This window comes from Pundamilia nyererei, unplaced genomic scaffold (assembly GCF_000239375.1).
Source record: "Pundamilia nyererei isolate P.nyererei 1_Seehausen unplaced genomic scaffold, PunNye1.0 scaffold00124, whole genome shotgun sequence".
NCBI lineage: Eukaryota > Metazoa > Chordata > Actinopteri > Cichliformes > Cichlidae > Pundamilia > Pundamilia nyererei.
In genome coordinates this window covers 644,872-658,799 of record NW_005187525.1, presented here as the reverse complement: position 1 = coordinate 658,799, position 13,928 = coordinate 644,872, and the positions used below count along the sequence as shown (strand labels likewise).

The 13,928-nt window shown below is 39.5% G+C and overlaps 2 protein-coding genes across 2 annotated transcripts in view; both read right to left on the bottom strand.

Annotated features, from left to right (window-relative positions):
- The window catches only part of stard5 (StAR related lipid transfer domain containing 5), a 15,957-nt gene extending 8,773 nt beyond the window's left edge, over window positions 1-7,184 (bottom strand). The window contains exons 1-3 of the mRNA XM_005742848.1: window positions 6,723-7,184; window positions 4,029-4,078; window positions 2,221-2,353 (exon numbers count right to left, since the gene is read on the bottom strand). Coding sequence (XP_005742905.1) covers window positions 2,221-2,353; window positions 4,029-4,078; window positions 6,723-6,812 — 273 coding nt within the window. The 5' untranslated portion in view covers window positions 6,813-7,184. The remainder of the gene's footprint in view (window positions 1-2,220; window positions 2,354-4,028; window positions 4,079-6,722) is intronic.
- A 555-nt stretch (window positions 7,185-7,739) lies between these two features.
- Window positions 7,740-13,928, bottom strand: part of tmc3 (transmembrane channel like 3) — a 42,272-nt gene continuing 36,083 nt past the window's right edge. The window contains exons 18-20 of the mRNA XM_005742888.1: window positions 13,019-13,086; window positions 10,301-10,574; window positions 7,740-8,776 (exon numbers count right to left, since the gene is read on the bottom strand). Of these exons, the coding sequence (XP_005742945.1) occupies window positions 7,774-8,776; window positions 10,301-10,574; window positions 13,019-13,086 (1,345 nt within the window). The 3' untranslated portion in view covers window positions 7,740-7,773. The remainder of the gene's footprint in view (window positions 8,777-10,300; window positions 10,575-13,018; window positions 13,087-13,928) is intronic.

Below are 13,928 nucleotides of genomic sequence, written 5' to 3'. Positions count from 1 at the left end.
CGGGGCTCGAATGAGAGGTAAACCAGGAGCACTTCAATATCTTTCAGTCCCACCTGTCTCTTGACGGTTGACCGGGTGATGAGCGTGCCATGTTTCCTCCAGATATGACATTTAGCATTCAGACCAAAGAGTTAAATCTTTGTTTCATCGTATCAGAGAATCTTGTTTCTCTAATCCGAGTCTTTCAGGTGCCTTTTGGCAAACTCCAGCTGTCATATGCCTTTTACAAACAAGTGGCTTTCATTCTCTCTCCACATAGCAATGCTGGAGTGAGTGGACTGTCACCTCCTTGACTAAGGATCAGATTGCTCTAGGAAGATAACTGGTGGTCCCAAAGTTCTTCCATGTACAGATGATGAAAATCACTGTGCTCACTGGGACTTTCAATGCTGCAGATTTCTTCCTGTACGCTTCTCCAGATCTGTGCCTTCATACAATCCTGTCTTGAAGGTCTACAGACAATTCCTTGGATTTTATGACTCGGTTTGTGCTCTGACATAGACTGCCAGAGGATCTTAGATAGATGTGTTCCTTTCCAAATCACGTCCAATTAACTGAACATGTCACAGGTGGAGATCTAAAAAATGATCAGTGGGAACAGGATGCACCCGAGCTCAGTTGTACCTGTCATGGCAAAGACTGTTAAGTTACTTTTGTTTTTCTATTTTTAATAAACTTGCAAGAATTTCAAGCAAACATTTTTATTTTATTTTTTTTACATTTCATCATTATGGGGTGTTGTGTGTAGAACTCTGAGGTAAAAATACATTTAAGCCATTGTGGAGTGCGGCTGTAATGTGAGCAAATGTGGAACAAGTGAAGCGCATAAGCACTTAAAACTGCACCAGGCAAGAATTTCATTTTAAAATAAAGTAAGTGACTTTTCCTAATTGGTCCAATTTATCAGTTTTCATTAACAGACAAACACGTAACCATGACAAGAGATGTGAGAAGTGCTTTCATTCATACTACTTATTAATAGATGCTGGTTAATATAAGATTTCCAAATAGTTTTGAGGAAAGCAAAAACAAAACAAAACACAAAAAACTGATGCAGCTTTAAATAAAATTAAAAATTGAATGACTTGATGGAACTTTAAAGAACGTGAGGGAAAAACTACAGTGGGGCAAAAAATGATTTGATCCCAACTGCATTTATAAGTTTATTCACAAAGAAATGAACAGTTCCTAATTTTTCTGGTGGTTTCATTTTAATGAAGAGAGAGACAGAATAGTTACTCAGAAATGCAGAGAAACAACACATTACATAAAAGTTGGAAACTGATCTGCTTGTTATTGAGGGGAAAAAGTATTTGATCCAAGCAAACACGACTTTGTAGTGAAACTCTTCCTGGTTGCCAGGTTTGCATGCATCTCAGGACGGGCTTTGGCCCACTCCTCTAGAAACTCTCTAAATTTGAAGTTTCAACTCGTTCCAGACTTTCTATATGAAAACGGGTCTGGAGACTGGCTGAGCCAATCTATGACCAAGTGCGTTTTGTGTTAAGTCGCTCCTTTATTGCCATTGCAGTATGTTTTGGATCACCGTCATTCTGGATGACTCATTTTATGGTACACAGACCTGTCCATTGGCCCCTCAATACAGTCAAACTGTCCTGTACCCTTAGCAGAAAAACAGTCCCAAAGCATAATGCGAACAATGCTGTTCTTGATGTCATGGTCCCCTAATCTGTCTTAATCATTAACAAGTTTCTCCCATGTAGCTGTGAACTGGTCCAGCACCTTTCTCATGATTTACCCATGAGGCAAGATCTTGGACTCCCGACTAAGAGAGACTGGTTGTCATTTTATATTTCTTCCATTTCCAAATATTTGCACCAGCAGGTGTCATTTTCATCGATCTCATTTCATCAACACGTTGAGATCAGTAGTATGTTGTTGGATGACTAATCTGTGGGAGACTGAATTCTGATTGATCAAATACTTATCTCAGTGAAATTCAAAGGCATGCAAATCAATTTATAACCTTTATGTGATGTGTTTTTCTGGATTTTTGGTTGATATTCAGTCTCTTGTTATTAAAGAAAACTACTGTAAATTGAAAAAAACAAAAAACATTTGTTTTTGTGCAAACTTCAGCTTGGGATCAAATAAGTATTTCCCCCAGTGTACATGAAAACTCTATGGTTAAATAAATAATAATAATGAAAATAATCACAAAACATTGTTTGAACAGAAAGGAGACAAAAAATAACACACCTCTGTAATTTGTTCCAGAACCTCAAACCTTTTGACATTGTTGTCCCATTTGACTCTGAGTCCATTGGGCACCGGTTTAAGACATTCCCACACTTTTTCAGGAGTGCCGTTGACAATCCCGTCACCCTTATAACTGCCAGTGTAATCAGATAATGGCACATAGTGAGGAGAGAAGATTATGAAGGCAGGACTACCACACTGTTGTATAAGAAAACAATTTGACCTACGCACACAGATAACAGAAGCAAAACATTCTGTTAGAAATGCCACTTGCAAAAACATTCGCATGCAGGTGATGCACTGAGCATTATTAAAGCTCTGCATTTAAGTATGTAAAGTAGACTCACTAGCTTTTCTGAAAACTGCAATGGCTCCAAACTGATTCCTTTAAATAGGAGCTATGAAATGATCAATTTAAAAAAAAGATATCTAATCAGAGAGCAGCCCATTTTTACCCTCAGTGTCTTTCCTGAGTGCAGTTTTTCCTCCCACTGTAACCAGTTTCTGGCTAAAAGAGGATTATTGGATCATTTTGTAGGGTCTTTACTTTATGTTGTAAAGAACATTGAAACAACTGTTGTTGTACACTTGTGCTACACGAATAAAAGAACTCAGCATAATAATACACTCTGATTTATGCAATGCAGTTCAGCTATATGCCAATTTTTAGGTTCATATCGTCATCAGACATTAGGATAAGTAATAATGATCTGCTGTAACTTTACAAGCTTTCATTATGAGGCCAGTGTAATGAAATAATTTATATTCTACACATATTTAAGCTCCTAAGACCCAAACTCTTTCATTTCGTTTTTCATTTCTCTTTGGGACCTGATGAATGTAAAAACAAAGAATTTGATGTTATGGCTTTTTTTAATATTTGTTTCTGAGAAAGATGAGATCCACATATGAGGACATTCGCTTTAAATTTCAAAAGAACAGTGGTAGTTTTATGTCCTCGTGCGTGGATATCAGGCCCCAGAGCAAAACTTTGTATTTTGGTCTAGACAACCCAAAATGTGATGTGATCCACATATGTGCACGCCAGGTCCTAGCTCTGCCCTCAAAAACAGACACAGATGTAAAACTTGTCTATGTAGCTGGACTTAAGAAATAAACGTGCTTTAAAAACTTGAATCACTTAACGCCATCTTGTGGCAGAACAGAATGTGACATCATTGGGTTTGTTGGCTGGTTGCAGTCAACAGACTTGCACTGGTTTCTGTTAGCTAACTAGTAACATAACTGATAACTTGGTGGAAAATAAGAACACTAAAACTAAAAATCAGTCTCAGAGGGTCACTTTTGTGCTGCCCCTGGCAGTAACAATGAGTTAGTTTTATCTTAAGAAACTGAGTATATGCTGTCCACTGTCTGTGTCTCTTAACCAGTAAGTGGGTTCCTTATCGTTTGGCCAGCTGCACTGAAAAGGGAATTTCCACCATGAACTGGTAGATTCCCCTTTGATACCTGCACTTTAAAGTCAAGAACACACACTACTCTATTTTTTTTTCTGAGTTAAACTAGAAGTTGAATAAAATCCTCCACAGATAAATGTATGATTACAATTACTGATGAAAAGAAGTGCAAAAAACCAATATTCCAGGAACCCCAACAAGCACAAACGTTTTTCTGAGGCATTTCTGCTTTGACATGTTTAAGAAGTCACTATTATCCTTATGTCTGTTTTTATTCTTGCACCTGCACAGCAATGTTTTCTCCAGAAAAGCACTAATCTGTATATTTGATGTGTGCTTAATACTTCAGGAAACCAATAGTGCAAAAGAAGTGAAAAAAAGATTCCTCACAGATTCCCCGGGAACTCAGACGAGGGTCGCCACGACACAATGACATCGTTCTGCCAAAGAAAACGGAACAATAACTGTGAACAGCATTTGGTTATACTGGACCGTGTCAGGTCTGTTGAAAACCTTTGCAGAGAAATTTGCATGAAAAGAGTTACACATGTATATGACACACAAGTGTGTAAGATTTACAAGTGTGCACAGTGATTTGTGTGTGACCTTTGGGTACACACAAATGTGTGCTTCAATTCACATACAAAAAAAAACAATTTTACAATTTTACAATCCATCCAAACTTGATGCACACATTTAAAATAAACAGCGATCACCTGCGTGCAACTTTTTTAATTGGAGTTGCACAAATCGAATCATTTTTCTTTTTAAAAGCTTCTTGTGCATACATGTGTCTAAAATACATGAGATCCACAAATGTATGTTATGTTCAAGTCCCATAGGAAAACTGTGACATCTGGGCTTCCACTCTGTTCCCGTTTCATTTTCTAAATAAACAGACTAGTTCATCAACCCTCTATTAGAAAACATAGATTTACAAGTTACAAACCCTACAAATACATTAACCTCTAAAGGTTAATGTTCTTCAGTCAGCGCGTAGCTGCAGATGGGGGAACACTACGGTTGAATATCCCTGTGGCTCATCCTCTGAACTAGGTATATGCAAACGAATCTCTGTATATTTGAATACGGATAAACCAGGTAGTGTGGAACACTTTGATGTTGATCCCACTCTTCTTGGATAACAGCAGGCTAACACTGATATGAGCTTAATAACTAATGATGAAGTTTGTCATCTGAATTCATCACTAAGTTAAACGTTTTCTGCTCTCAGCTAGCATCAGCTTAAATAAACCCTGCAGATGATGATGAATTTCTACCAGTAGACTTACCCACCAGAGACTGCTAGCAATCTGCCAGGTCTCTCCTAGCAGAGAGATTGCATACATGTAAGATTTACGCATGATAAATGGACTGGTTCTTATGTAGCATGTTTTCTCTTTTTTCTATATTTAACAACTTTCTATCTAACATTCACGCACATTCACACATCGATGTGCATCAGAGAATTTGGGGTTAGTATCTTGTCCAAGGATATTTGGCATGCACCTTGGAGCAGCCAGGTATCGAACTGCCAAGCTTTCGATTAACAGATGACCTGCTCCTGACCTATAGTCATGCACTGTACAGTGTACAGTGATTTCTATCTAACTTTTGAGGACTCACAAATTCCAATCCACATACAAATACGAAGCAATTTGACAGATGTGTAAATCCAAACCTGAATTGTGATCATTTAACCTCAATTTTTTACTTTTATACAAATGTCTAAAAATAGAAGTAACAACTCACTTACAAAACCTTAAATGGATGTGCATGAATCGCCTGCTACTAGGAAACCATGACATCTGGACTTCCTCTGTATTCCTGTTTTTTTCTTTTGAATTTTTGTTAAATAAAGTAGAATGTCACCGCCTGCCAGAAAACAGAATTCATTTTGATTCGGCAGGCTCCTAACTGAGAGATGTGACCTGGAAGTATCTGTGTGGCAGCCTTAACAAGAGCTGTTCCAATTCTCCAAATAATAAAGAAAGGAGTTTCAATGCTTCCATTAGCAGAGGGTACGCTGGACCATCCTTTATGAAAAGGTGGGAGAGAACAGTGTCCCATAATTCATTGCATAAATTCCTGATATATTTAGAGTTTTTAACAACAGTTTGTTAAAGTCACAGCTGAACTCTGAACATCACGTTGGTGGAATAAAAACTGCTTGTTGAGTTGTTTCTCCATCAGCTGAAGATTATGATTTACATTCACTGATAAAAATGTGCTTAACGTTCTGTATAATCAGTGTTCATTGGTAACGCACTTTAATGTAGTTTTAGTCTTAGGATTTATTTTTTACTCCAGTACAAGTCAGCTGGGATCAGTGATGGATGGAGGGGATTTCACTGCAGTTACAGAAACTCTTAGCAGGGAGGAGGAAAGAAGTTCCACTAAATGACAAAAGAAAAATATGAGAAAATAAGATTGATCTCATTTTATAGATATGGGCCAGATTTACTATGTGAGGCAAATTACTGTCATGTCGCAATTGCAGGATGATCTAACAATGCACTGTAACTTCTGTACAGAGATGCAGGTAGTTCACTTCAGTGAAAACCAGCATTGTGACGAGAGAATGTGAAATAGAGACTCAAAAATTCAATGCAAACTAAATTGCGTCTCTGAGAACAGCGAGGCAATTCAGATAAATGAGGCTGAAGGAGAATCGATATAAGAAATAAAATTCACAGAGTACTGTGCAAAGGGTTCAGAGGATTGGGACTCAGTACAGATTAATCCAGAGGAGCGCTGCAGTAGGAACGCTTCCATACTATAAACCTACCTGTGTGAACAGCTGACCTGTACGAGTACGGAAAGTCCGGACTCCGGTACTGACAAACCACCAATATGTATCCTAGTCAGTGGTGAAACACACGTTTTACTTCTCTGTGGTGAATGAGTGGGATGCAAAATGTTATTAGCGAAGCTTTCAAGTTAGAAATCCCAAACTAACGTTTGTGAACTATGAACTACCGACGCGGGCCACGTCAGTTAACCCACTAGACCAGAGAACAGCATGTATCTGGAAAATGTAGGGAAATAGTGTTGAGCTCATATGAGGATGTAAGAAACATTTACCGATTTCTTGCAGACTTTCCATCCAGACTCATCCTTCCTGTAGCTCATCAAGCAGTCGGCCACTGCTTTCGCTTTATGTTCAAAATCCATTTTTGGGAATAACAATTAATGTTGCTCACCTAATCCAAAGGAGACTGATTAAATAGCTGACGGGAAACACAAAACTGAAGTCACGCTGGATCTTAACAATACAAGTCAGGTCCAGCGGCTAAAAGTACCTAACGAAGGCTAGAAACGCAAACCCTGGTCAGGTTAGTGTGGACCACCGCTACAAAGCTAGCGTTAGCCAGAATGAATGAGACGAGCTGCGCAGCGGCCGCATCGCGGAGCAACTATCTTCCATTGGCTTGGGGTGGTGTGACTTTTGTCCCTGCCTGATTCAAAGCATCAAATTTGTAATTTTGCACAATTAATTTCCCCAAAGTACAAACAAAGCACCGGAATCAGTTACTGAGATATCGCGTCATCAAAAACAATAAACTTCCGGTAGCTTTCAAAACAAAACACCTTTAAACCTTATTTAATTACTTTTCATTCATTCATTAAACGTTAACAAATAGATTTCAGTGAACTTTTAGAAAACGCGATTCCAGTATTCCCATAATAAAAAGCCCAGTGGCTTTTAATAAAGTGATATACTTTTGATTTAGGGAGCGCAAGCTCACATCTATCATATTTTGAAGTTCCTCAGTCCTCATAGAAATTTCTCCAGCTTCACACGCACCCGTGAACACCCTCTTCCGTGATTACAGCAAATTAAGCTGGGTATTTTTAGTCAGCTCGGATACATGTTTATCTATCCATCTATAATAAAAGGCAACCAAATGTAATTATTTAAGTTGTTTATGTTTTTATTGCTGATGTTACACAAGTAGACACATTCTTCTATTGTTCTTTGCACTTCCACAATAGCTAGTGCAATTATTTAACAGCATCAAAAGGATATGGAATCACACAAACACAGAAAGGAAATGACATTTTTGTGTGCTTTCAGTGCAGAGTGTCAGTTAATGCCTAATGCTACATATATTATTTAACAGAAACCAACATTTCAAACATTGGAGCAGACCAGATCATTAGATTCAGTGATTTTTAGATCAAAGCTGGTTTTGGATTTCTTTTTGGCCATTTGTCCTTGCCTGGCTCCAGACTTCAAATAGCGCTCCTTGTTGTGGATAACCTGAATATACTGGTCATTGCTGCTATTCTGCTGGTCACTGCTAGAGGCCAGGGAAGCTGAGTCGGACTCAGTCTGCACATTCTCCAGCTTTTGCTTTGTCTTGGACTTCACATGAGGCTCAACATGCCTGGCCCGAGTTTGAGACAGATACTGTCTTCTCGGGGAATGAATGTGACATCTGGTTTGCAGAAGAAGAGGGTCAACTACTCTCACATTAGCCTGTGACTCAGAGTGTGACTCTTCATCTCCACAGGCTATTTCTCCTACTCCATTCTCCTCTTCATCTACGTCTTGAGCCCCATATCTTCCTTGAGCTGTGTGGTTTTCTTTAGATATAGTTATGTAGGTTTCTAGACGGTCACCAATGTAGAAATGTGCTGGCTGTTGGAGGTTAGACGGTGAGCGGGCCCGATGAGTTTTCCCTAGTGACATCTTTCTCCTGCCTTTCCCTTGGTCTTCCTCCTCATCCTCTTCACTTGGATGTTGCTGTGATGCGTGGGACTGGTAAGGACGTGGTTTACTGTGAGCATTGCGTGGTGTGTAGCGTCTGACATTACGTGGGTACAGTTCCATGATCTCTGTGGGTTCCTCCATGAAATAATGGCGTGGGATCCGTGTGGCTGAGCGCAGCAACTTTTTCCTGGGTTCATGCTCATTGACAATCACATAGCGGGTGGTGTGACCACGGCGTCCTCTATAACTCTGTGCAGTAATGATCCCAGCAGCTTCAACTGGATGAACAGAATGTACAGTCTTCCTGCACAAGGGGTCAGAGTGAATGCTGTCAGAACAGTGAGGTGGAGAATTGTATACCATGTGATGGTAGGACTTGGATCTGCAGGTACCACTAGGACCACCAAGAAAAGGTGGAGGCCTATAATGAAAAAGGACAACAATAACAATCAGCTTTTGTGTTACAGCAGATTACATTTCGTTGTTTTCCATGGATTACAAATGTCAGTGCTCTCCACAGAACACTAGTGTTGTCGAACAGGGGAAAATGATAGCGTCTTTACATATCTCTGCCCCCTGATAAAATGCTGATTAAGGATTATTTAGCTGCAAATTAGGGCTGAATGTTTAATCCTTGTTATATCAAAATCAAGAGGCATTTGATTGGCAGCTGTTTGTAGTCAATGATTGACTAAAGCCTGGAACCCATGGACGATCAGTTTCGTCGTAGTATAACTCGGTTCCCTTTGCCACAATACAAACTTTGTCTCTACCATGTTTGACAGATAATTTAGCATCTTGTGGATCACGAGCTGTTCCTTTTCTCTGCCACACATTTCTCTTCTCGTCATTTTGGTACTAGTTAATCTTGTTTATCTGTCAAACATATTTTTTTCAGAAATATGTTCACTCTGTTAGATGTTTTCTGGAGAAGTCCTGGCCCTCTTGTTCTGGTGTAACCAGTGGCTTGCACCTTGTTGTAAACCCTCTTTAATTTTGGTGTCTCTTGCCTTGAGAGTGTTCTTGACTTAGCTAGATGTTATGCTTTTGTTTTTCTAAACCATGGAAATCATTTTGTCATTGTTCACTTTCATTGTCTTCCTGTGGCCTTTCAAGTTTCTTGGTGTTGTGAGTGCCTTCATTCTTATTTGATTGTACCAAAGTGTTGATTTGACCACCCCTAAACTTTTGGAGTTCTTTCTAATATTTGTATTTTGTTTTTTCGGCCCAGTGATAGTCTCCTGTCTTTGGCCCTCATATTTAAAATACAGTTAAGCTTTGAAATAATTTGAAATTCACTACTATGGTGTACAGAGGCAAAACTATAAAAGAATTGTGTCAATGTCCAAATACTTTGGGGCCTGATATATACATATTATTAATAGTATCTCTATATACATGTTAATAAGCTGACTTTAGGGGATGTGGAAGAGGCAGAGACACATACTAGCAGGATGCCATAGTCATGACTTAATGTTTTATGTCTTTGCATGAAAAATTATAGACCTATTTTTTTAGATTATAGTGAAATCTATACAGATTACAGATTTACATAATGGGCAGCATGAGAGAAGTTCACTTCTGAAATGTCATAAGTTAGAAATAACAGTTAATCTTTTAAATATGTATAAAAGAAACTATTTGAATTGCTTGATCATTTTTAATTTACGTTTTTTTCGTTACCAATATTTTAAAGTGGACATTAAAAAGAAACTTTCTCAACAGGCTGTATATGTTTTACCAGGTTTGAGCAAGTCTGAGTTCTTCCATTGGCAAACTAGACTGAGACTTTATCAAAACATATCATTAGGCATCGCTCCTGGCTATAATTTCACAGTGAATATATGATACAGGAAATTTATAACACAGTTTCACTATATTCAGCCTTTAAGAGGTCCCCTAAAGTAAACCTGACTGGTTAAAGCAACATGTCAGTGTGTGAGACCTGTTAGGAATGTGCTCCAGCCAATGTTTGGGCAGTACGGTTACTGCTGGACTTCTGATAGATCCGGCCACACCTCCTCTGTTCAGGTCTCCTCTAGATACTGATTTCGTGATGGTGCGGATGCAATTCCCACGATGAACAGGGGATTCAAAGTTTGTGGTGCTGCTATTCTGACAGGGAGATGGGGTGTGGTTAGAGGACTCTTGGCTGGCGATGTTGTTTTCCTCATGATCTGACTTTTTGTCTGCAGCAGCCTCTGGAATCTGTAGTCTTGCTGTAGAAGAGCGATACAGTGGTGTGAAAAAGTGTCTGCCCTTCCTGATTTTGTATGTTTGTCACACTAAAATGTTTCAAATCATCACACAAATTTAAAAATTAGACAAAGATAACACAAGTAAACACAAAATGCAGTTTCTAAATGAAGGTGTTTATTATTAAGGGTAAAAAAATATCCATACCTGTATGGCCCTGTGTGAAAAAGTTAAGCCCTTAACCTAATAATGGGTTGGGCCAGCAGTCAGCTGGGCCTTTATTGCTGCCTCGGGACTTGCTGTGATAAATGGAACCATGATTTCTGCTGTCTACCAAAACATCCTGAAGGACAATGTCCAACCATCTGATTGTGACCTCAACCTGAACTGCACTCCTGCAGCAGGAAAATGATCCAAAACAAGTTTTGAAAAGTCCAGCAGCGAGTCCATGGCGTAGAACAGCGGTGTCCAACTCCAGACCTCAAGGGCCGGTGTCCTGCAGGTTTTAGATGTGTCCTTAATCCAACGCAGCTGATTTGAATGGCTAAATTACCTCCTCAACATGTCTTTGGCTGTATCCCAATCCAGGGTTTGCAGCCTTAAAGGCCGCATTTTAAGACCGATTACGTCACAGCAACGCGACGAAGGCTGTCCCAATTCAAAGGCTGCTCGAAATGCGGCCCTCCAATGCGTCCTTCATTTCACTGAATGTTAAGGATGTGGCGGTGCAGACTTTGTGGCCCAACATATCCCAGAATGCATAGCGTGGCGGTGGGTGTGGATAATTTTGCCAGAAAAAGAGGGCCGGCCGAAGAGTAAACTTTCAAAAGTAAGTACTGAATATTATGTCACTTATTTATGTGCGAGTGTTTAATAACGAAGAACATTAAAACATTACTGTTGGCCACATGTCGGCAAAGTTATGTGACATTAGTGACGTTTGGGCAGGGATAGCTCAGTAGGTAGAGTAGTGGCCCCATGATCGGAAGGTCGGGGGTTCGACTCCACTGAACGGCTACCCTGAGGTACCCCTGAGCAAGGTACCGTCCCTACACACTGCTCCCCGGGCGCTGCATTGGTGGCTGCCCACTGCTTCACTGGGTGAATGGGTTAAATGCAGAGGAACTATTTCCCTATGGGGGCTAACACGCACACTTTACTTTACACTTTGTACTAACTTGGTTTTAAAGCCTTTACTTTAAAATAAACGCCGTTCAATAGCTGAGCTTAATCTCACAGAGAATGTGATGATTCTATGGATATTTAAAGTCAGCACTGAGACAAATTTAGTAATGCCAACATATTAAAAGAACAATATTTGTCTCTCATATATATAACACAGTTATATATACAGTGTCAAAGAAACCTGTCTTTGAGTGAAGATTTAAGGTGACAGGAAATATAAATGATATAAATAAATGCAGCTTGAATCTTTACTGAAGCTCAGTATTTGAAACAGAGTCATTCACTGCTGTGATAACTAATAATGATTAATATAATCACTATCATATTGGCCATATTATATTTACATTGCCACAGTGAGATGACTTTAGTCTCATGAATAACATGAGCTAATTGTTATTTACTAGCTAATCTTAAAATGACTGTTCAGTACAAAAATGAAGCCCAACAATCATGTTTTACAGTCGTGTGGTCTCAGCCTCAGATACTTATCACATCACACAAAGCTCATGTAGAAACAAATGAACAAAATATGTTCTACTCCGTTTCTGTCAAACAAAGCTGTATGAAACGTTTCCCGCTTTTAGTATAACGGTTGATAGGCAACCTGGGCAGCGCGAGGGAGGCTAGACCGTCCCATTTCACAAGCCTCGCACTTCCGGCCTTAGCGGTCTTTGAGTACGCGGCCCTTGAGGACCGTTAAGGCTGCAGACCCTGAATTGGGATACAGCCTTTAAGTTCTCCAGAGGTGATGAACTAATCCTTTGATTCAGGTGTGTTGACCCAGTATGAGATCTAAACCTGCAGGACACGGGTCCCTGAGGTCTGGAGTTGGACACCCCTGGCTTAGAAAAAAACAAAATGAAGACTTTGGACAGGCCTAGTTATAGTGCTGACCTGAACATGACTGAGATGCTGTGGCATGACCTTAAAAAGACGGTTCATGTCGAAAACTCTCCAAAGTGTCTGAATTACAATGATTATGCAAAGATGAGGGGGCCAAAATTCCTCCACAGTGCTGTAAAAGACTCGTTGTCAGTTATGGCAAACATGTGATTGCTGCTGAGGGTGGCCCAACTCGTTATTAGCTTTAGGGGGTAATCACTTTTTCACACATTGGATTTTTTTCCCCTTAAAAATAAACACCTTTAGAAACTGTATTTTGTGTTTACTTGTGTTTTATTTTTAATATTTTTATTTGTTTTATGATCTGAAACATTTAAGGGTGACAAACATACAAAAAAAGGTCATCAATAAGGGGGCAAACATAGAAGACGAGAGATACCTGCAGCCATCTGGAAGACTTTCTTCTTGTCTTCAGTGCGCTCCTGAGAAGGTTTGAAAAAACACTGACTTCAGACGCACACCATTATACTATCATTATGTAATGGCCAGTTTAAGGCTGCACTATATATACGCAGTGACATGACAAAGTATTTGCTCCCTCCCTTCTTTTGCATATGTGTGAGACTTAAATGTTTTAGGTCAAACAAATTGTAATACTGACAACTTGAGTAAATACAAAACACAAATGCGTACAGACAGTATTTATGTTTACAAAATTAAAAATGATAAACATTTCCACTCCCCCTGTGTGTGGTCTTCATCCTTCTAGCTAAGGCCCTCTAACAGAGACCTGGGAGGTTGACGGTCCTTCACAATATCTTTGTTCCTTCCCAACTGAGGGTACTGCTCCTTGTGGCTGTTTATCTTGTAGTCAAATATCTCACCAATGATATGTTTACTGCCTGAATTGACACCAAAAAAGCCTGAATGCTGCACACATCAGAATCAGAATCAGAAAGACTTTATTTATCCCCAAGGGGCAATTAAGAGGATACTTAATTATGGATACTAGGGTGCTTGGCACTTTAAAAGGCTAACAGTGTACTTAATGGGACTTTGGAAGACAAAGTCAAAGACAATCACAGAGGTCACCATCAAGTGTGGGCATACCAAGGTGATGCCCACTTCTGGATAGGCCTCAACCCTCTAAAGCAGTTTATCAGTAGGATTGGATAGGAATATATATTTAGGTCTGGAGTGACCATCAGCCATCTCCTGTACAAAGAAATTATGATGTACACCAGGAGGTCCACTTCAGCATCTACTGTGAGGACATCGTGATTTTATTCGAACTGGATAAGAGGAAAGGTAATGCAGACTATTAAGCCAGAAAGGAGAATAGCAGATAC